General features: G+C 40.3%; 1 protein-coding gene across 6 annotated transcripts in view; it reads right to left on the minus strand.

Moving 5' to 3' along the window:
- ATOSA (atos homolog A) overlaps nt 1–21,263 on the minus strand; it is a 50,983-nt gene that overhangs the window by 20,307 nt on the left and 9,413 nt on the right. For 3 of the 6 annotated variants that reach the window (XR_012043904.1, XM_072870939.1, XM_072870940.1), the window contains one exon: nt 6,143–6,230. The exons of 2 other annotated variants lie outside the window; for them this stretch is intronic. Coding sequence is in view for 2 of the 4 variants with exons in the window: in XM_072870939.1 (XP_072727040.1) it covers nt 6,143–6,194 (52 nt within the window). In the remaining 2 variants the exon portion in view is untranslated. Of the gene's footprint in view, nt 1–6,142; nt 6,231–17,408; nt 17,501–21,263 lie in introns of those variants that run through there. One more of the 6 variants, XM_072870943.1, reaches the window with a different exon arrangement.

Consider the following 21,263-nt stretch of genomic DNA (forward strand, 5'->3'; position numbering starts at 1 on the left):
ACGGTCATTCATCTGATGGATGGCAGAAAATGACTAATAAAGGGTGCATGAAAGATTAAAGGAATGGTAAATAACAGAGAGGACAAGACACTTAGGTAGTGATATGAGTCACCTACAAAATTAGGCACCTGCAATTTTTGTTTTTTTTTTCAGCTGAAAGTCTGGTGAACCACAGGCAAGGCATACTTAGGGATAGGGAAACGGGATTTGGAAAGACTCTGAAAAGGATTTGGATATTACAGCTGACAAAAAAAAATAACTGCAGCATTATCTTGCTGCTAACACGAGCATCATGCTCATCTTTGAATGTCCAAAGGCCATGGTAATGTTAAGAAAGCCACAGCAGGAAGGATTGCTACTGGAGTATTTTTCCTACTCTGACGCAGAAGTTCCAAAAATCTAGAAAGCGTTCAGCAGGATTGATATTAATTTAAAGAAGAATTGCCTCATGCTTAGCAGACTAAACAGAAGGGGAATTCATCCTTAAGAAAATGTGTAAAAGGAATTCCGTTTAGTTAAAATATGTAAAAGCATCTATGGTTTTAAAGAAAAAAATTGAAGAGCTTAATCGAGATCTGCATGTGCTTAAGCAGACAGATCCTATCTCAAACACCTTCTTACTGTAACAGAAACGTGCACAGTAAGGTGCGATACCTGAAAATTTACACTAGAGAGTTTTAGGTGGCAAGTAACAGTAAAATAGACATGCTCTTTAATTAACATTAGCAGCTTACCATGTGAAGAAGTAGACCTTCTATTATTTGGCGCTCTTTTTTAGAAAGAATCCATATTTGATCAAAAGCTTCTGGACTTGACACAAATTAATAGATAAATCCTATGGCCTGAGTGCTTCTGCTGAGCTGGTTAGATTCAGGTAAAAAGCCCACCCCCTTTTTGCATTAGAAAAATCTGATACCAAAGCTTATATTGTATACTTAAAACGCTCAGTGTCTTCACAGATATATATATATATATATATATATCACAAATTGACATAACAAGCCATAGACAGCTTAAGCATGTCCAAATGCAAGATCCAGTGAACCTAGTAAATAAGCAAGATCTAGTGAATAAAGCAAGGTAAATAAATCTGAAATAATCATTACTCAAGATTCAATATTACATACATACTTTATGTATACAGATAAAACTCACTTTTAAGTTCAGTTTGCAAACACTGCCTCTGTTCCTGTATCAGATCTATTATTTCAGAAGCAACCAGTTTCTTGCCTTAAGAATGGAAGAGGAGACCCAACTAGATAGAGACACATATTTGTATTGGCTGCAGTTACAAAAACACAATGTTGTTTCAAAATAAAACCTGCATCTCGTTAAAGGATGATAAAAGGCAAGTATTGAACTAGGAAATGCTACTGTTTTCATAACAGCATTATAAAGACAGGGCCAACACTTTAAAATTATGTCAACAATGTAACAAACCAGGTATTTGATCTGGACTTTTTTAAAAAAAAAATTTGGATAGCAATGGATATTGAAAAATATGTTTTCCTACAAAGTTCATGTGGCATATTGACTTTTTTAGCTCTGCTAGATTTCTGTATCATTTAACAACTTCTAAAAGTTTTCATAAAGTAAAAAACCCTATAAATATTGAGAAGACTGGTAATTGTTCCTATACAACAGACACAGATGATGCAAGTTGATGTAATTGAGGACAAGGATGGAAAGAGGTTTATAGAAACAGCAAACTCAGTGTTTAGTTAAAAAAAGTCTTACTGTGTGTGCTGTAACTGTTTGTTTTTGTGAGTGAATCAGCCCTGTTTAAGACACACATCATATATTGTGCAGAGAATAACCTCAATCCTATAATCTGACTATACAAATATGATTATTATTCTGCTTCATCTCTAGCAAGTGAACATGCAAGTATATAGCATAAAATATGCATCCCAGCGGTGTCTGGGTTTTATTATTTAAAATAGCAAAAAATCCAGTTAGTTGACACAAGTACATAGGAATTAAAGAAACAAGGCACTACAGCCCTTTAATCAATACATTGAAACTAAAGTTTATTGACCAGGTGATCACAAGAGATAGCAGCAGATGTCAGACTACTCTAGGAGGGAAAAAGAGAAAAATATAAATTTAGACTGAAGCTACTACACATAAACCAATACTGGAGAACTGAAACCTGGAGGCACATCATTTTGTCTTCCTTTGTCTCCTGCACATGCCAACCTCAACAAAGACTGATTTTCTACATCTTCCGGACAAACAGAAAAGCCCATTTAACCAGAGATATCATAAAGAGAGTCTTCAAATCCTTGTCCTCCCCCATCCACTACACGCATGTGCACAATCACTGGAGCATTAGAATAAAGAATAACAACTCAACCCCCCCAAAAAAGTTAAATTGGCTCACATCCTAAAACATCTATGGAAGTTAAGTATGTAGTACTAGTGAGTCACAAATCCACTGAACTGTAACCCAAGGACCCTCCCAAAACTTCGGTTAATCCAGTTGTGCCCAGCTGACTGCTTTCCGAACTAGGTCACGCTTGTGTGGACCAACTCCCTTCCCTTTCCTATCGCAGCATTTTCTGTAGTAATTACAGAAAATGTTTTCCTGAAATATGTGTATTAGAAGAGCATTTAATCTATTTTCTAGGCTTAGACAGGAAACAAAGACATTCGGTATCACGTAACCCGTTGTGCTCCAGAGGCCACCAGAAGATACATCTGCAAGCCGCTGCCCTGTCCTGCCCGGGGACAGCGAGGCAGTGAGCGGCCCCAGCAGAGCTCCTCCTGCCCTGTGCCCTCCTATCACGACAAGGCAGTGCTACAACTATAATCTCTCTTAGTCTATGCTTATTTTATTATCCTAGCACCTTTTATACTGCACTGGACACCACAAATATCTACCAAGCTTGTCCTCCTCTTCTCAGGAGGAGAGCTCATTTTGGTAATGTGCCTTTCTTCAAAGAAAGACACATTTGTTCAACTTGAAGTATCCATTACTCCTGACCTCCACTGATTTGGAGGGCTACTTTCTTAGAGAGTCCGTGAAACAACTAATAATTGCCTTTAAATATGCTCTATAACAGTCCACACCTTCCCTGGAAAATCTTTAGGCATCCATAATGGATTTTGAAGGCCACCAATTTAAAGTAATCAGATTTCTATTTCACTTCTTAGAAAGTTGAAACCCAGTAAGCAAAGCACTAAAGAAAATACAGAGTGCATGGTGTAGGCTGTTGGGATTCCCAGCTGATGCAAGCCCGGCTCCTGCCCTACCCCAGCTGTCCAGCGGGCACCATGGCACGGTTGCCCACCTCTGCTCTCTGCTTCTGTCATGTGCTACAATTTTTTTGAAAGACTAAAAATATTGCTTAAGTACTTGGATCTTATTTTTGTACTTTTAGTATGGAGACGCTTCAGTAAGAGTCCCGTGGCAGGAGAGTCAGGTACACTGGAGAAAAAGCAGCTGCACTGTCAGTGTTCAGAACCCATCACCTCCTACCAAAGGCATCGCTCTGCATTTAAAAAATTACAGCAAAAGCTCTCTGGCCCTTCCCCCAAAACAGTCAACTCCAAGTAACTTTTATTATCTCGCTATTCCAAGAAGCAGGTTAAAGGTAGTTCCATATTTTAAGAGTAAGGCAGGGATTCAAGAAACTACTGTAAAGGAAATGAAACACAATGTAAACATTTGACTAACAGCTTCTCTTCTGGAATTAGAAACACCTACGGATGCTTCAGTTAACTAATTCCATGTTGCGCTTCACTTCAAAAGAAAGTTGCCCTTGAACCCCCCAAATTCCTGATTCTCTGAATGAGCAGTCATGTTGTGTCTGCATAGTACAAACCCATAATTATATCTGAAGTCACACGCTTCAAAAGCCTTACAATATTAAGAGTTTAACTATAATTTAAGCTATCAAGAGTTAAAGTCATGAGATGGTCTACTTGCTTCGAGAAACAAGCTGTTAAGTTTACTTAAATTTAAGCAAATGCAATGAACTGGTTACTCACCTTATCTTAGGAATACTCCTATACAGATTCCCCCCACACACACACATTGACTCCTGTCTTAGATTCTTAGGGCTCAAGATCTTTAAGCTCGGGGACAGCCATTATGAAAACATGAGGAAAGCAGCACAGGGCCTCATCTTACTCTTGCTGTCTCCTTACTTTTTCCAGGGTACCACTACCTGATTATCAAAGCAGTTCCGCTGTAGGCAGGAAATGGCAGCATAGGAATTTTACATTAGAATCGATGCATACCTGCTATTCAAAGAAAATAGAGTATAAGCTATAAAAAATTGCTGGATCTACTTAGTTTTGTGTAGGAGAACAGGAAGAAATTCACCCTGCTTTTGTGCTGTTATGCCAGTTTATAATTAGAAAAACAAAACAAAGCACACCATCTTATAAGTAAGGCATGGGGGAGGGTGTTAAAAATCAAGACACAGCTACATGGCAGCTGATGAAGTTACTCCAGAGCTCCAGAGCAATAAAAATCAATCAGTACCAATCAGTGCCATCAGCTCCACTCCAGACTGCAACACTGCAGTAACTCCCCTGGTATGTGTGTATCACTGCCAATCTACCGCACGCTTCTGCTGGATGACTCTCCCAGCATCCAGAGCTAATCTTGAGGCAGCTTTACCGTAAATAAAGTTACCAAAAAGAGACTGGTCTTAAAATCGGGCTGGGAAAAAAAACAACAAACATACAATTCACATTTTGCTAAAACTTATTTAGTTTCAGACAGCTTAGTGAGTAAAGAAATAAAATCCAGTTAAATTCATTTAAAGCTCACATTTGCTGCAGTAATCTCAGAACCTACCACTCTTTAAGAGAGTAAAATGCAGACTGTTAAACTGATCTGGGTGTTCCCATCTTGCTTCCTGCGTTTTGGCTGACATCCTATTTTGCCATCACCATACTGCTTACTGAGTCACTTCTTCCAACTGTAGCTTTCTATTTTTACCTAAGCAACAACAGTTTAACCTGCCTCTTTTTATTTTTTGATTTGCATTTTGATCAGGGAAACTGGTTTTATTTTCTCTTAACTGGACAAAGAAAAGGAATACTTAAGAACAAATTATGTAAGCTGAATTCTTTCTTGCTCCACAAGGAAATCACAAATTGTGAAGCAGGTCAATCATTATGATTTCCTTGTCTGTATTTAGTAGAAGGAAAGCAATACCTGAAAATGTGAAGTTTGAGGCTCGTTTCAAACCTCAGTTCACCAAAAGTTGCAAGAGAACTCGTATATTCTAAAATACAGTTGTTCCACTGTATCCTGACATGGGTAAATAAGTGCTGAAGTGTCAGTGTAAAGCTGTGTACTGCAATGTTTAGCATTTTAAATACAAGCCAGTTGGAGGAACAGAACATACTCTTTTTGCTGACCCCTAAACTTACTAGTCTACAGAACATGTTACAAAAGATGCTACTTGTACCAACATGCTATAACTGGACAGGTACTGAAAGCAAAGAGGACTTGTCTCAGCTAATACCCGTACTTAAGCACACATCAATTTGTGTTTTCCTTTATATTATGGTTTCCTAGATTGTGATTTTGTTAAATGTGACTACACAAAAAAACTCTGAAGTTATATTATAATGAAACAAACACACCTATCAGGAGCAGACTAAGTAACTTCTGAGTTTTCCATTCATTCTTCTCTAGCTTTTTACATTTTTTCCCTTGATTAGCTGATACTCAAGCTAATCTCCAAACAATCTCCTAATCTAAATTAGGCATCTCTGCCTAAATTAGATTATGTTAGAACAAACTTCATGACTCAATAAACCTACCTGAACATAAAAAAACTTAAAAAAACTGACAAAGCAATAGGATTTCCAATTCTGCAACTCAAACCTATTTTTTCAGGTATTTCTGTTAGTTCATTAAAAAAAATTAGGAGAAAACATGTCTTTTAGAATAAGTATGTGTCACTAAGCATAGAATAGACACTCAGCTGTAACTGGAAGAGAATAAAGGGTTTACATCTAGCCTTCAGTCTCACCATCAATACTGTGATTTACCACCCATGTAAGCATGCTGATATAAATTTTGCATAATTATATTGAAAACAAATTACTGAAATGCTCCTGTTTTAAATCCCACCCTAGTTCACAGGAGGAAGCAAGGGCAATGTGGAGATCAGACCTAGGCTAGCTTCACAGTCACTGCCACCATAATGTGAAACCGCATCCAACATGCTTGGTTTGGGGAGCTGAAGGAGCCGTGTGTCACCCTAGAACAGAAAACAGAGCGCACTTAAGCTTACAGAATATGTGAAAATTTCTTCCTAAGGTGTTTTCTGGAAAAACAATTAAGTGCTTTTATATTCAAATACAGATTTTCCAATATGAGATTTCTAGGTACATATTCAATCATTTTTTTTCACGCTTCCTTCACTGATGTTGATGATGATGACTGTTTCATCTTTCATCAAGGCTTCCCCTGCCAAGGAAACTGTATTTGGAGATGAAGATGATGACCGTCTTCGCTATTGTTACTCACTAATTCAAGAACCAGCTTAGCAGCAACTACATGTCTGAAGACATATAGACCGAAGGCTTTCATTGACTTACTCAACTTTATGTTAGCTGTAAATATCGTACTGCAGTGGCTCCATAGCTGTTGCTTTCTTTTCAAAGGAAGCCCAACATGAATTAACAATGAAAAAGCACACGTGGTTGGCTAAGCCTCATCTCCTTCTGAAGGCATATCATCCATACAACAGTTGCAGCAATTGCGTACTGGGAGGTCTAACTCCATTTGGAACCCAAGACATCCCTCCCATTAAACAGGTTGACTGCAGCTATGCATTAAATTCCAGCTGTGATAGCATTTTTATAATACACAAATAAAAATGCATGCCAGAAATTTTATTTGAGGCCTTAAACACAAAACATTTCAGGACAACAGACATAAGTTTCCTCTTTAATTTGTTTAACAATCCAGCTTGACAAAGATTCAACTATTTGCAGACTTCTGCAATATTTTATACAGAGATTGGTTTAAAGATGGAAAGCAGTAATTTGTGATAATAAATCACTCTCAGATGTTACTGGAAAACAACATGGGACTGTTTAAAAATCCTGCAGTAGGCATTTCAATGCTTATGAGAGCTGCCGGAGAGAACAGCCCTCTACTTAAAACACAACATGTTTGCATCTTGTGCTGACCGGATTTTTGCTAAAGTGTTACTCAGTTTATTCCTCTGTAGCTTATCATCTTCACAATATATGCAAGTATCTTTAGGAACAGCATTCATAATGATGTAGGGTTACACTTGCCAAAAAAGCACTGTTTTTTAAAATTTCCCCACTAACACTAAAAATTAATCTCTTTGGGGTATTTCATGCTTTATCTCATCACCTTAAATATTTATTATGCTTTGAAACTTTGACAATATACTTTCAAGTGTTCTTGTGCTTATTTTCCTGTTAATACCGATAAAATAACACTTCTTTTATGAGGAGGAATGTAAAGTAGCCTTCAGCTCTCAAAAAGATTTTGAGTGAATGATTTGGAAGAGTCATTAAGGGCCTGAAGAAAACTGTAATGGGAACACACAAAACTCCTGCTGGGGAAGGCCACCTACGCTCTCTGTGAGCACAGGTTCCCCTTTGGTTTATAATCACCAGGCACAAACTGGTATTCTTCTTCCCTAAGATCATTGCAAGAAAAAGAACAGTCACATCATGTGCCATTTGTTTCAGACCGTAGTCAGACCTCTTGAAAATAAACCAGAGTGCATTTGAAAAGTGCAATGTGAAAGCACTGACTCATTTTGGGGTGGAATCAGCAGGGATGCCACAGCCACTGGAGTCAGGGAAACCCCCTGAAAAAAGTACCATGTTGACTTATGGGATCACACATTATGGAAACCCTTCACGAAGCACTCAGCCTTCAACACAATATTGTTGTCAAAGCAAGTGAAGTTTTGTAAGTACTAAAGCACTCAGCCTTCCACACAGTCTGAAAACTTTCAACAACCAGTAGCCAAACATTCTCATCTTCATGCTACGGTCAGGTGCCAACAAGCCCAACCAATGGTTTTTGATAGCCATGATCTTCAGACTCTGAAGTCAGGAACTACTGACTTTAATAAGCTAATTTAAACTTGCGCAAATCAGACATCCCTGCTAATTCCTCCCTGCTTTTAATCTCTTGAAAAGTATCTTTTTTCAAGGTACAGAAAGATACAAGACGACTGTAAAGACTACTGAGGAAGCTCTTGTATGTTGAAAACCTCCTCAAAGCTACCTATCACTATCTATTTTTAACAGATACTGCAATTTCTGTTTTACTGTGGTAACAAAAAAACCCAAAACAAGAGTAAGCCAGAGAAGGCTGTGGGATGGGGGTGGGCAGAAGTCTAGATGTTTTGGGGAAAAAAACACATCTATGACCTAATCCACTTTTTGGTGAAAGTAGTCTACTCTATTAAAAGACTATTTAAAAAAAAAAACCTAACTGAGGCCTCCCACATGCATGATTAGTGTGTCATTTCTTCAGGAGCAAAAATTTTTATCATCATCTAAGATGTGTCGCATTTTCAAAAAGTTTTGGTTTTGTTACTAGCATATTACAAATTTGGTAAGAGTGCAAAAGAGCTGCTAACAGCAACTCACCAGCGCAGTGATAAGCCCTGCACCCACCCAAAAAGCAACCCCTCTCCCTGTTGAGTGTACAACACTCAATTTCAAATATTTTGTTGTCTTAGAGGAACCCATAAAAACTATACTGTTATGAATGAAAAGCAAACCCTGAGAATGCCAGCACTGTTACCCAGGTCAGCTGATATCCCTGTTTCAGTTAACCCGAGATCCAGATAGGAGAAAGTTAATTTGCTTTATTTTTAAATTCTAGAGAAGATGACAGTCTGTGCAGTTTTCGATGAGGCTGAAAAGACCTCATGGGCCAGGAATTAAAAATCTGCAACTGCCTGGCCAGTAATGAACTTTTATAGTTCAATCCAAACCATCAGAATAGTCATTTTACATGTCTAGACCTATTTCATCTGTGCAAGTACTGAATAGCTTGATGGATGCAGGTTTTGTTCCTCTTTGTTTTCATACAATTTGAAGAATCGCCAGGATCTAGCTGAGTGACATTTATCTTGTTACAGTTCAGATTTACTTTAAGATTTAAAAAACAGACTAATGAAACTCTGGAGCATTCAGACCTTGTTAGGTTTTCCCTCCACACATACACACATCTCGGAAAGTACCTTTTTAAAAACTGGCCCAGCTTCAACACTGAAATTTCAAATAACATACTTGTTTGCTTACAAAATTTAATGTCTGCTTTCCCTCTCCCCTTAATTCAACCATCCTGCCAGGCTTGCATTGCAGCTTTGAAGGCTACCAGAAACATCCAGCCACTGGGCACCTCATGGAACAAAACAAGTTTATGACAATGCTAGATACAAGACACTCATCCAAAGTGCCAAAATTAACACTACTAGAGCAAGAATAATAGTGGTGTATTCATAACGTATCTGTTCAAAACAATTCTCCCTTCTCAAGGGAAAAAGTGAGTTCATGGATGACTGCGCCGTTGCTGGCACAGACCCAAGACAGGCATGGTGAGGGCCAGCAGGCAAAAGTCTCCCTGCACAGCGCTGACCTCAAGTCACCCATCATCCCTGGCCTCCGCTCCAAGTTTATTGGTTGCACGTGTGTTTTGCAACACCCTGTACTGCGTATTCTTAGAACATACTTTCCAGAGAACCAAAGGGAGAGGGCTCACCCCTCCACGACCACTTCCAAACCAATCTCACCAGCAGCAGCATCCTGCTCCTCAAGATAAACTAGCAGTTTATAGAATAGTAAAGGATCCAACATCTATGTTTGCATGCTCTAAAATCAGGTGACCTCTGAGTCAAGAGATAGAGCAATAAATTATTAGGAAAAACAAAACACTACACTAAAAATAGTGTACATGAGCAGTGTATTAAGAACACCAGTTTTTATCCAGTCAAAGCTCAAGGCCCTCCACAGTCTCTTTGGCATTCTGTGCAAAAACAACTGCCATAAGCAAAGACAGATAAACAAATAAAACACAACTGTAGTTCCTCCTTGATAACTTCCAAATACATATTTAATCAAAAGTACACAGCAGGGGGGAAAAAAAAAATGTTGAATTTCAGAACAGCAGAAAAGGTATTAATGTCCAAAGTAAATATTCAATGAAACTTAAATCAGAAGATGTCAAAATTACTTTATTTTAGGGAAAATTGCTCCAAGCTGCCTTCAGCTCAGAAATGCCAACAAGTCACTATCTGCTACACATCAGCTACTAGCATAGTTCAGGCAACATTAAGGATTCACCCACTTGTCAGGTTTAATAGATTTAATAAATTATTGTGAATGCCCAAGTTGAGCATCCAACAAAAAAAAAAAAAGAGACCCCACAAACATTACAGAATCCAACTGCCTGATAGACATACTTGTTTTGTCAACCCTTTCAGTTACCAAAAAGATTATACAGAGATTTTCTGTTAGAAATCAATAAAGAAAAATGTCATTACTATCAAGTGACAACAACACATAATTTTGTTGGAAGAAGAGGATCTTTTTTTAAGATAATAAAGAAGTAAGTGTAGAAGAATATAGTCAAAAAGATTTTAAATTTACATATGACTACATTGTCTACTACTGTAAACAGCTGGGTTTTGCAATCACTTATCTTCAAGAACTAATAAAAAACATATCTGAGAGATTTTTAGCACAGAACATTTTATTCTTACCATCTGAATTAGTGGCTGATATTGAAAGGACCAGAATCTGGCATAGGAATCCAGACAATAAGAAACCTGCCCTCTTTATCCCCAGAAAAATGTGCAAATTGTGTTCACTACACCCTTATTGATGGGTTGGATCCCTAGGAAATAGCATTTAGAGAATTGCTTTCAGCATGAGTTGGTTTTACTCTTGACTATGGAAAAACACAGTCTGAAATCCTAAGATTTTCTCAGAGGTAAATTCTTCACAGTCCAAGCTGTGATGAAGCTGGAAACATGCCCTGCCAGTGGGGACCTCTGGGCTGGGCACAGCCCATGTGAATACCACCCGGGCTTCAGCTAGCAGATGGCAGTGCCTTATCTGCCTGCTCAGGGAAGTGCCAGCGGTGCCCGCAGGATTTCTCATGGAATTCATCACCGAAAATAAGTGTGAAAAAGACACAGAAAAGATTATGCCTCACCAGAATCCAGCCTTGTGAGGAAGGTACGTCTGGTCAGTGTCTAACAGCAAACCATATTTTCCTGTTGTCTTTTTTGCCTCTCAAAACATCATCTTTTGTAAAAAGCAAATGACTTTTTTTAAAAAAAAAAACTTTCAAGATCTTCCATGGCTTACCACCATTCCTGTTGTCTCCCACTCACTATTGCTGTAAAATTCCAATTAGCCTCTGATTAGTTTAATCACTTGTACTTCCTCCCCCCTGTGTTGTCCTACAGTTGGGAAGAACACACTTAATGCAAAATGACTCTGCTTTCCAGCTTCTCCATTACAGTGATAAAGGTTTGTTAGCCTGTACACTGGGAGCACAGTTTATCTGTCTCATCAGTATTATCCCGTTGTTTCCTTACAGCCCTCTGTTGGAAGTCATTGATTTCGTGTTTGATACTTGCATAAGGTCTGAGGTCAGGATGGTATTTTGTTCCATGCTTATATAATACCCAGCAAAATGTGATACCTGAATGTGCCTCTTAATTTGTATCACAGATAACAAATAATAATCTTCAGGTAAGAGCTCCAGGAATTTGCTTCCCTTCTCTTTAAAAGTAATATTATGACTGAGTTATACACCTGGAGACTGAAGAATTCCTTGATCCATCTAGACAAACACAGCAATATAATACACTCTGGAAATACAGTTTGGTAATATAGTGGCCTGGTACATATCGACATGAAGGACTGACTTCATTCTGTAAAGAAGCCATTGTTGTAGTGTAAGACCCACCGGCATAGATGTACCTCACAAAACCAGCAAGAGCTGAAGAAACTACATGTTCTTAACAGCATTGATAAAACAGACTTACAATGGGTTGTTTATGCTTTACGAGAAGTGACCTGTGTTCAGTAACATACACAGGTCTTGTTCACAGCTTTCCCAGGGGACCAGATCAAAACCTGCCTCAGAAGCACTTCCCTCCAGTACTTTCAGTGCCATGAAGTTTAGTCTATACCAACGCTCTCTCAGGTGTCCTACCCTAAAGAGATATTGAACCTTCTATTTTGAATTTAAATACCATAGGTACAGGAACTGTAGAGTAACTTTGCTATAAAAATAAGAAAGAGAGCACTCGGGGGTCCTTCTAGCATCCTGCTCACAGCAGCCAAAGGCAAGAACCTTAGCAAAAAGAGCACAGACAAAGTAGGGCCGTAGCAATATTTATCCAGAACACTCTCCCAGTCTTTAACAACTGAACCAAAGGGGCAGAGAAGGTCCTACCCTGTCCAGTGGCAAACAGCTTCAACCCCCTCCATGGCCGCCACTACAGACCTCCACTGTCCTACAGCGACATTCCCCTACTCCCACCAAGGAGGACAAATGCCTGGCTGCAAGTGCAAGTCAGATGAAAGGCCACATCCATCCCACGAGCAACGGGTTCTTCCTTCCTTCCTCTGTACCATGCCCAGGCCAAATACACAGAGCTTCCTACCTCCTTCTCCCTTTCCCCCTTGCAATGCTATTCCAGTTGCAGTAGGTAATTTTCATGTTAAGTTAAATGAAAAGGATTCAGATAGATCTGCTCAGATTATAAACTTTCTTATTTAAACTAATGCTTTAAGTGCCAGGCATTTTAAAGTATACGGTCCTTCAACATTTTTTAGAAGGATCTTACAGGAACTAAAATACTCAAGGCCTCTAGGAATTCATATCCACATTCTCTTAGTTTACGTTTTCTCCTCCTCCAGCTGGTCTGCTTTGCCTTTTAAAATTTATTTTAAAGTCATAAAACCAACAAGTCATCTTCAGTTCCATAAACTTTGCTAAAACTGGAGAGAAAAAAAAGTGTTAGTTGCCATGGCAGCAGCGAGAAGTCTCTGGGACAGGATGCAGGGAACTTCTCTTGTTCTGTCTGATCATTTGCATCAGAAGTTCAGCCATCTGTTATTAACTATTTAACAACAGTCTTGCTTGTTAGTGCTGGTTCTTGCTATTTAAGTCCGCAGAATCTAACTCCCCACCTTCACCCCTTTTGTAAAGCTCCTAATTAACGTGGAAATTCATCTGAGGGCTCAGTTATCTTTCAGGTAGGATGACCACCATTACTTAAACTTGGTCAATATTCTCCTTTCTCACCAAGGAAAAGGCATACACTTACGCAGACACCGTCGTCTGGAAGCAGCAGCTTTATTGTTAGAGACATCAATTTGAAAAGAATTTCATCAGACAGTAGACGATGTGGCTGAACTGCAAGACAGGCTATATCCTTCCCATTTAAGCATGCTCCACTATATGTTATATTCCCAAGTTCCACAGCATCCCTTGATCTTCTATATCCCATCTTCTCAGTATTGCAGAAGAAAAGTTTTGTAATTTTATTTCAGAGTATGAACAGCATAGACTCAACTATGTGATACTAGCAAGGAAATACTGCCTTTTATCCTCTAAGAGAAGCTGAAATATATTTGTCTACTAGCTGTAGACATTAAGAAAACAAAAACTTGGTTCTCACATTTCCAAGCTTAGAATTTTGGAGTTAAATAAAATCTTTTACCTTATCCTGACTTCACTATCTTAATTCGAATCTCTATGACCTAAAGCAAAATACTGACTCTTTCTGAATGTAGTCCTAGGAGAGCAGGCCAGTCTTGTTGCTCCTCACTCATCATGCTCTCAAGAGAAAGTGGGAGGCTATACAATGACAAAAAGGGAACAACATGACTGTTTCTTTTACTGTTCCTAAAACTACTTCACAAAAAAAAAAAATCAGTACTATTAGGAGCAAGAGGCCTTCACAGGAAGCCCTTGTTTCAGTCATTTAACAAGGAAACACTGCATCACTCATGCTAAGAGCATTCTGTTCACAGGCATAGCCAGTAAACCTCAGATCCCCCGAACTTATGAAGTGGAAGAAAAATTTGAAAAGTACTTATGTGGGAATATGGAAAGAGAGTTGCAGAGCATCAGAAGACTAATTCACACATCCAAATAACAAGACATTATTTTCCAGGCTAGTCTTTCATTCAGATGACAAGCAGACCAGCAGCCTGTTATATGCACTAGTAATCTCAGTGTGGCAAGACCTGGTGCAGATACAGCACTGGCTAAGATGCCTTCTCAGATTCTGTGAAGATGAGAGATTTGGTAGATACAAACACATGCAGAGGATAGATCTGATATAATGCAATGGTTTAGAGACCCACGTGATACTGTATCAAAACAAGAACCCAGACAGTCTCATTACTTCTGGTTCCAATGAGAATGATGCAACTAAACAGTCTAGAAGTGTCTGAAACTGTTTTTCTTTCAGCATGTTCAGGAAAAGTCTCCATACAGATATTCAACTTCACATGTAAAGGCTTGGTGAGTTACATCCAGGGCCGCTTTCTGACTGTCAGACCATGTCCAACTCCAGAGACTTGGTTCAATTCCAAGAAGCTATGCGAACACTGACGGCATACCTAAGCCCAAGATAAATAGAGTCACACTGGGGAAGAACTGTTAAGCACATTTTCTACCTGCATGTGAGGCACCTACTAATGCCACTGAGCTGCCTTTTTTTTTTATTTATTTCCCCAGAATAACTGAAAAACAAGAAAATGAGAAACAAACCAAACAGTGCAAATGCACTGTTAATAATACAAGGAGAAGAGATAGAAACACTCAAGAATTCAATAATTTTATTTTAATGGACAACACATTAAACATTAGATATGTAGTATGCAGGTTAAGTAGGAGCTGATAGTCTCATAACTTTATTACAACATCATGTCAGTTTCAAATCACACCTACAAGCTGGAAACTTCTGCAGCACTGCTGCTAGAACAGAACTAGCTATGAGGGTACTTTAAAAAGCACACAGGAAAAAAGCATAGGACATGTTAGGAAGTGTCCTCAGGTTAGGAATGTAGATTAAGAATCCCATTATTTTACCTGAAATAAAGAAAAAGACAAAACAAAAAGCCCAGAGCAAACTATTTTCATGACATCTGACCTCTTCTACTGCAGTTGCTTTCTGTATTCATCTTCTCTTTGTGCTTTCCTACTTCATCTCTCAAAACTTTGATGTTACAACCTGTTCATTGTCATCTAAGCAGTGTGTAATTTATCTTGGGGAACTTTGTCAGAACATGTTTGACCACCCAAAATCCTCCTCCTAGCTAGTGAGGCTACCTCCAGCTTCAGTAGGTTTGTTTCAGTATTTGTAGTCCAGAGTGTTTAGAGGGTGGGGTGGAGGGAAATGAATAATGCTAGCAGACCAAAGGCAGATACTGTACTTCATCAGAAGTGAAAGGAGCTCTGAAAGAACTGAGATAAAATTGATGATGGTGGAGCAGCATGAAGCTCCTCGGGTAATTTTCCCAATGCTATTAACCTTCACCTACAAGGCCTGCCCTTAAGCTGTTAAACAGTAACCTGCAAAAGTAAAAAAGTTACAAAAGAGACAATATATGCTTCTCATTTAAAAAATTTCTGGGAGAATGTCCAGACCCATAAAATTGTTTTTAAACTTTATTTGGGAGGATAAATGAGGACATTACAACTCTCAAGCTGTATAAAAGACTGCTCATTTTAAAATGGACACCAGAGCCTACTATGGCATTTTGAATGCATAAAACAAAAGAACATTTTTGATAGTTTTAGAATTGAACTGTCATGCAGCACAATTCAGCTATTTACGAGTTTCCACATCGTAAGTCATGTTATTAAGCTTTAATAGTCTTCTGGTACTCAAAAGAATAAAATGTTACATAGGATCAAAATTTAAAAGCTTAACAATTTCAGACAAGAATCTAGTTTACCTCCCTCTCTCCTAATATATGGTAGTTTTCTACATAGCAAAATGGCAGACATTAAATTAACACATTTAAAATTTAATATATGCAATTATGAAATTTCACTTTGTCCTCTCAAAAGTTCCTTACTACTTTATAAAGCAATGCTTCAGTGCTTCAAAACCAATATTCCCATACAAACCACAAGAGTACACTAGTGGAATTGTGCCTCCTCCTGTATCAGGAGGTAAACATCTAATGTCAGCAGGCTCACTTTAGCTAGAGCTCCAGTACCTTTCAAGAGGAACACCAACAAGCTCTAGACCCAGGATGAAAATATATGCAAGTACTTGGTCAGAGCAACATTTGCATTTTCAGAGAACAGGTTTGCATAAAAAGGAATAGATAATCCTCAATTCAGCATTGAGTTCAGTATGCTATTTAATTAGCTTTAAACATAGCATATAGTTGAGCAACCAGTAAGCTGCTAATTAAAAATACATATTTTTAGTTGCCCCCAAAGCTGACATATTTGCATCAGCTTCATTTGCCCCCAGACAAACAAGTAGTGGCAAAGGGCTGATAATGCTTTCATGCATTGTTTCTAGCAGAAATCAAAATATTGTAATAGTTTCCTCCTGCGGGGGGGGGGGGGGGGGGGGGAGGAGAGAGAAATCTGACCTACATAACAAGGCACAGGAGAGACTCAGTTAAGCTTCAGGGTGTTTTGGGGACGGGGGAGAGGTTTTTTCCTCCATAACAATGGAGACACAAGCAGTTACATATGGCTACACGAACTACAACTGTTAGCAGATTTGACATTTAACTAGATGTCTCACTTTTAAGGCTTACAAATACCCCCCTTCCTGTTCCAGCCCATTTAATACTCTTGCCCTAACAATGTAATGAATTAACAGAGTTAATTTTTAGGCTGTCCATTACTTTCCTTTAAAGGGTGGTTGAAAAAAAAAAAAAGACCTCACAAAACCCCAGCCTTTCATAGGCTCAGTATATGGAACGAAAGGAAGAACATATGGTGAAACTGTTTGTTTTTTTAAAGGAACTATTTACGGACTAAGTACAGCACACGTTCAGCTCAAGCGGAGAAGCAAACTTTAGTATAGAGGGATTTTAAATAACCTTTCACAGAAAAACACCAACAAAAACTGCAGATTACTCTCACAGTTACACAGCCTGAACTTGTTTCAAGCCCGGGTAGACTGTCCGGCTCGGTGCCACCGGCCTTCAGGCCTCCCCAGCCCCGCTCCTCCCTGCGCCCTCCTCCCGCAGCCCCCTCGCCCCCGAGTCGCCTCTGTCAATTATATCCTCGCCACATAGTCCAAGGACACCCGAAGTTTGGGAGAGCGGGCGCTGCCGCCAGCTCCCGCACCAGGCCGCCCGGCGCAGCCAGCCAAGCCCGGGGGGAGCGGGAGCAGCCGGGGGCCCGGTTCCCTGCCGGTACACACCTTCTCCGCGCGGCCCTGTGCTCCCGCTGCGAGCCCCGCCGGCGCGCCGGCGCGGGTGGGCGCCCACGGCATCTTCCACAAAGGAGGCAGAGTAGGGGCGCGCATAGCAACAGGGCCGGGCGCCGATTGGCCCCGCCGGGCGAGCGCCGGCCTCCTCGGCGGCCCGGCCCGGCCCGGCCCCCCCCGCCCCCGGCCGGCTCCGCCGCCCTGCCGGGGCAGGTGAACGGGGCGGGGGGGAGGAGGAGAAAAAACCCGCAGCGGCAGAAAGCGCTAAAACTGGTACTAAAGCGCGACTGGTAACAAAAGAGAGCGTTACTGCCACGCGCGCCCCCGCCCAGGGAGTAGGCTGTCGCGGAACTGCCGACACGCGTGGGAGGGCGCGCAGCGCCGGGAGCGCGACCTCCGGCGGGCCGGGGCACCCACCGCCCTGCCCCCCCGCGGGGCCACGGGGGCAAACGCGGAGCCGCGGGAGCCGCTGACACCTGGCCCCAGTCCCCTCTCGGAGGGGGATTTTCAAGGCACCGGAGGGCCCGACGCTGCCCCGGCCGCCTCCAGCAGCAGCGGGGCACGGCCGGCGGCCAGCAGGGGCTGCGCAGGGGGCCCGCTGGCGTTCTGCCACCTGTACCAGCAGGTAACTCCAAGTCCAGAACAGCTTTCGAGCATCTACGCTGGCACTACACACCTAATGTTCACACACAGCACCGGTTTTGAAGAACCAGCCCCGAGTAGCAGTGCACCCGAGGTGATGAATATTTACATCTGGAGTGGAAAAAGACGACAGCCCGTCCTCCCCCCAGCCAGCACAAGCTAACTTCCCACAGCACTTTTTCCACTGCTCCACTCAGTCCACTCGGAAGCAGCTCAGCTGCCTCATCCCTCCAACCCTTAGAGCATACACAGCGGGGAGGAAAATCCCATTACAGCTCTCCTTGCATTACTGTAGTTCTTAAACCCACCTGATGAGCTCCCTACTTCAGTATTTTTTCTGACCCCCCCCTCAATTTTTTTACTGGGCACTTTTGGGGACTAATGTATGGAGTCATTTCAAGAGAGTAATCTCAAAACTGCACGTATTATTCTAGGTGCAGTCTAAACAACATGTCTGCATTAAACAATTTCATCCAGTTCTTACCTATCTGCAAGAACTCAAGTCAGATGACATTCAGCATATTAACATAATCAGCAAAAAAAAAATCTTACTCTCAGCCTAACCACATCACAAAACAAGAATAAAACTCTTGTTCTGTAATTAGATGCCATGAAACTATGAGAAGTCCAGATCAAACTAGACTTCACAACCACATTCAAAATCCAGTAGCACTCACTAACCCATTCAAGAGCATGGAAAACATGCTACTTACTTCATAGAACAATGACTTTTCCTCACTCGCATTTTATATAGCAGTATCATTTAGCTGTGGTTGTGAGAAAACATAGCCTACACCAGATTTTTAAGTAGACATTTTGTCCAAGGAAGGTTGGATACCTCTTAGTAGTTGGCCCATTTAAAGACTGTAGATACAGGTAGTGCCTTACAGAAAGTTATATGCAAAACATACCATTTCATTAGTCACTGACATTCAAGCTTCCTGTATATTTTATCTCAGTTTGCTTTCCAAGTATTTTTCTTTCATGGAACATTTACTTCTACAAAAACACCGTAGTTTACATAGTTGGCTGAAAAAGCAGTTTCAAGTTTTCTTAATAGAGCAACCACCTAGCCTTTGAAAAAAGTACTCAGATGATTTTCTATGAAACAGTTATTCAATATCTATGGAAGGGGCTTCCAATATCTATGGAAGGGGTAAGAGGAATATTGGTAAACACAGTATGTTTAAAAGTTTTGCTAACAAGAGGAGAAGCAACAACCCTGAGTCAATTCCCATGGGGGCCAGCAGAGACAGTATTCAGGAGCCACCAGTTGTTTTTACAGGCCAACTAACAATGTTTTAGTGAGGAGTAGCTGCCTCTAGATGACAGGCATACATCCCCACCATAACGCTCTGAACAGTCTCCCCACATTGGGCTACTGGAGTGCAACCACAAAAATCCTCTTCACACCTGATATTCTTCAAATACAGTAAAAGTAGGACAGCATGCTGACACTCCAGCTTTAAGCTTATTGTCCTAAGCCAGCCATAGATACGCACAGCTGAGCTCTGTGCATATTTGTGGAAGAGCACCCCAGAAACAGATGCATCTGGCCTAATAAAATGCTAAATTTAGAAATTACAATATTAGAAATTCCACCAAACAAAACCCACCTTGAAGCATGCTACTCATTTATCAGTTTGATCTTGTATTCTTACACAAATTCCAGCAGCGGCACAAGATAGGATAACAAGACATTGCTACTGTATTCTCGTGTTCAGTCGCACTAGCACATAGAGATATATATAGGACTTTATCCTAAGCTGCATATTCCACCATCATAAAGTAGCACTTTATGATGCACTTAAAATACTACTAATACCCTTGCAGTTTTAATACTGTGCAAAATGACTAATAATAAGCAAGATAAACAGACTATATTTTTAACCCACCTTCTGCCACAAACAGGATAACACCTTTTAAAAGGAAAAAAGATGAGGTCTTGATAAGAATAGATTTTATCCAACACAAACTTTAGGAATAAGCAGTCCTACACATTTCACAAAGCAGGAAATCCCAGCCAAGCATGGTTCATCTCAGTATCAAGTCAACTATGCATCAATTCAGCAGCACTTGCCAGTAGGCATAATTGGCATCATCCCTACATTACAAAAAACACCCAACTTCAGCCTTTGGAGGGCCATGCCAAAGCACAGAATGTCTACTAATGCGCTCGTTCAAGAAAACACTCTAGTTCAGATGCCAGCCCTGCCTTGTGCAGGAAAAGCAAGGTGTGCACGTGACCCCTAAGGAGTGAAGCATAAGTGACTTCATGGCACCTTATGTTTACACAGCCTAGTTGTAGAGACAAGCTAAAAACAAAAGCACATTTCTACTAATGCATCCCTTGCCTGAAACAACCATTTTGGATTGAGTTACTAACTTGCAGAATGTAAAAACACTAAGCACTCATGTAGACAACCCTATTCCCCTTCTTCCCCCTCAGTTGCTCAATTCCTCAGAACAAAGCTGAGGTCAGTTCTTGATGCTTGCAATGCATGTTAAAGAGCTGATAAGATATACCATCCACACTCTTAATTTATGTATAGCTTTCCTTTTTCTGATGCTTCATGACTGAGAAAGACTACATATAGACTATAGCACACCTAGAAAAGTTGAAAGCATCAGACGCTAACAGTTCCACTATGATTTTAAAACAAAATCAGTGCAAATCATAAAGCTGCTTAACATTTTGTACTAGAAGCTTAACTGAGAATGAATACAACCAGCTTATAAAAAGTGTCCTAAAACATTTATGAAACTGAAGGCCATTATATATTCTCAAAATGAAGATGGGATGAAAGAACATACAATGCATATCAAGCAGCATCACTTAACCTTTTCTCTCTAACAGATCCAAAATACTTTCTCAGAGAAACTCGTTAAATCAGTGAGACTATCAGCAGGAAACACCCAAAAGCAGTACAATAACAGCCAGTTAGACCAATTTTAGTGAACTTGATGTAAGATGAGGCAGATGTGTATTCTAGAAGTTTTACACTGATCTCCTGATCTTCACCTTCAAATTTTTCTAGTATTATCAACTATTCCTCCTGTTTCAGCTCTGTAAGCTGGCTCCTTGGTTCTACTCATTCACTTTTTAACAGGATGCACACTTCTAAAAGGGTTCTTCCATACCTTCCTTGGGCTAGCGTGGTGTAAGCAGTTACGTTGTCTGAACATCCTACATAAGGAGTACTGCCA

This window comes from Ciconia boyciana, chromosome 8 (assembly GCF_034638445.1).
Source record: "Ciconia boyciana chromosome 8, ASM3463844v1, whole genome shotgun sequence".
NCBI lineage: Eukaryota > Metazoa > Chordata > Aves > Ciconiiformes > Ciconiidae > Ciconia > Ciconia boyciana.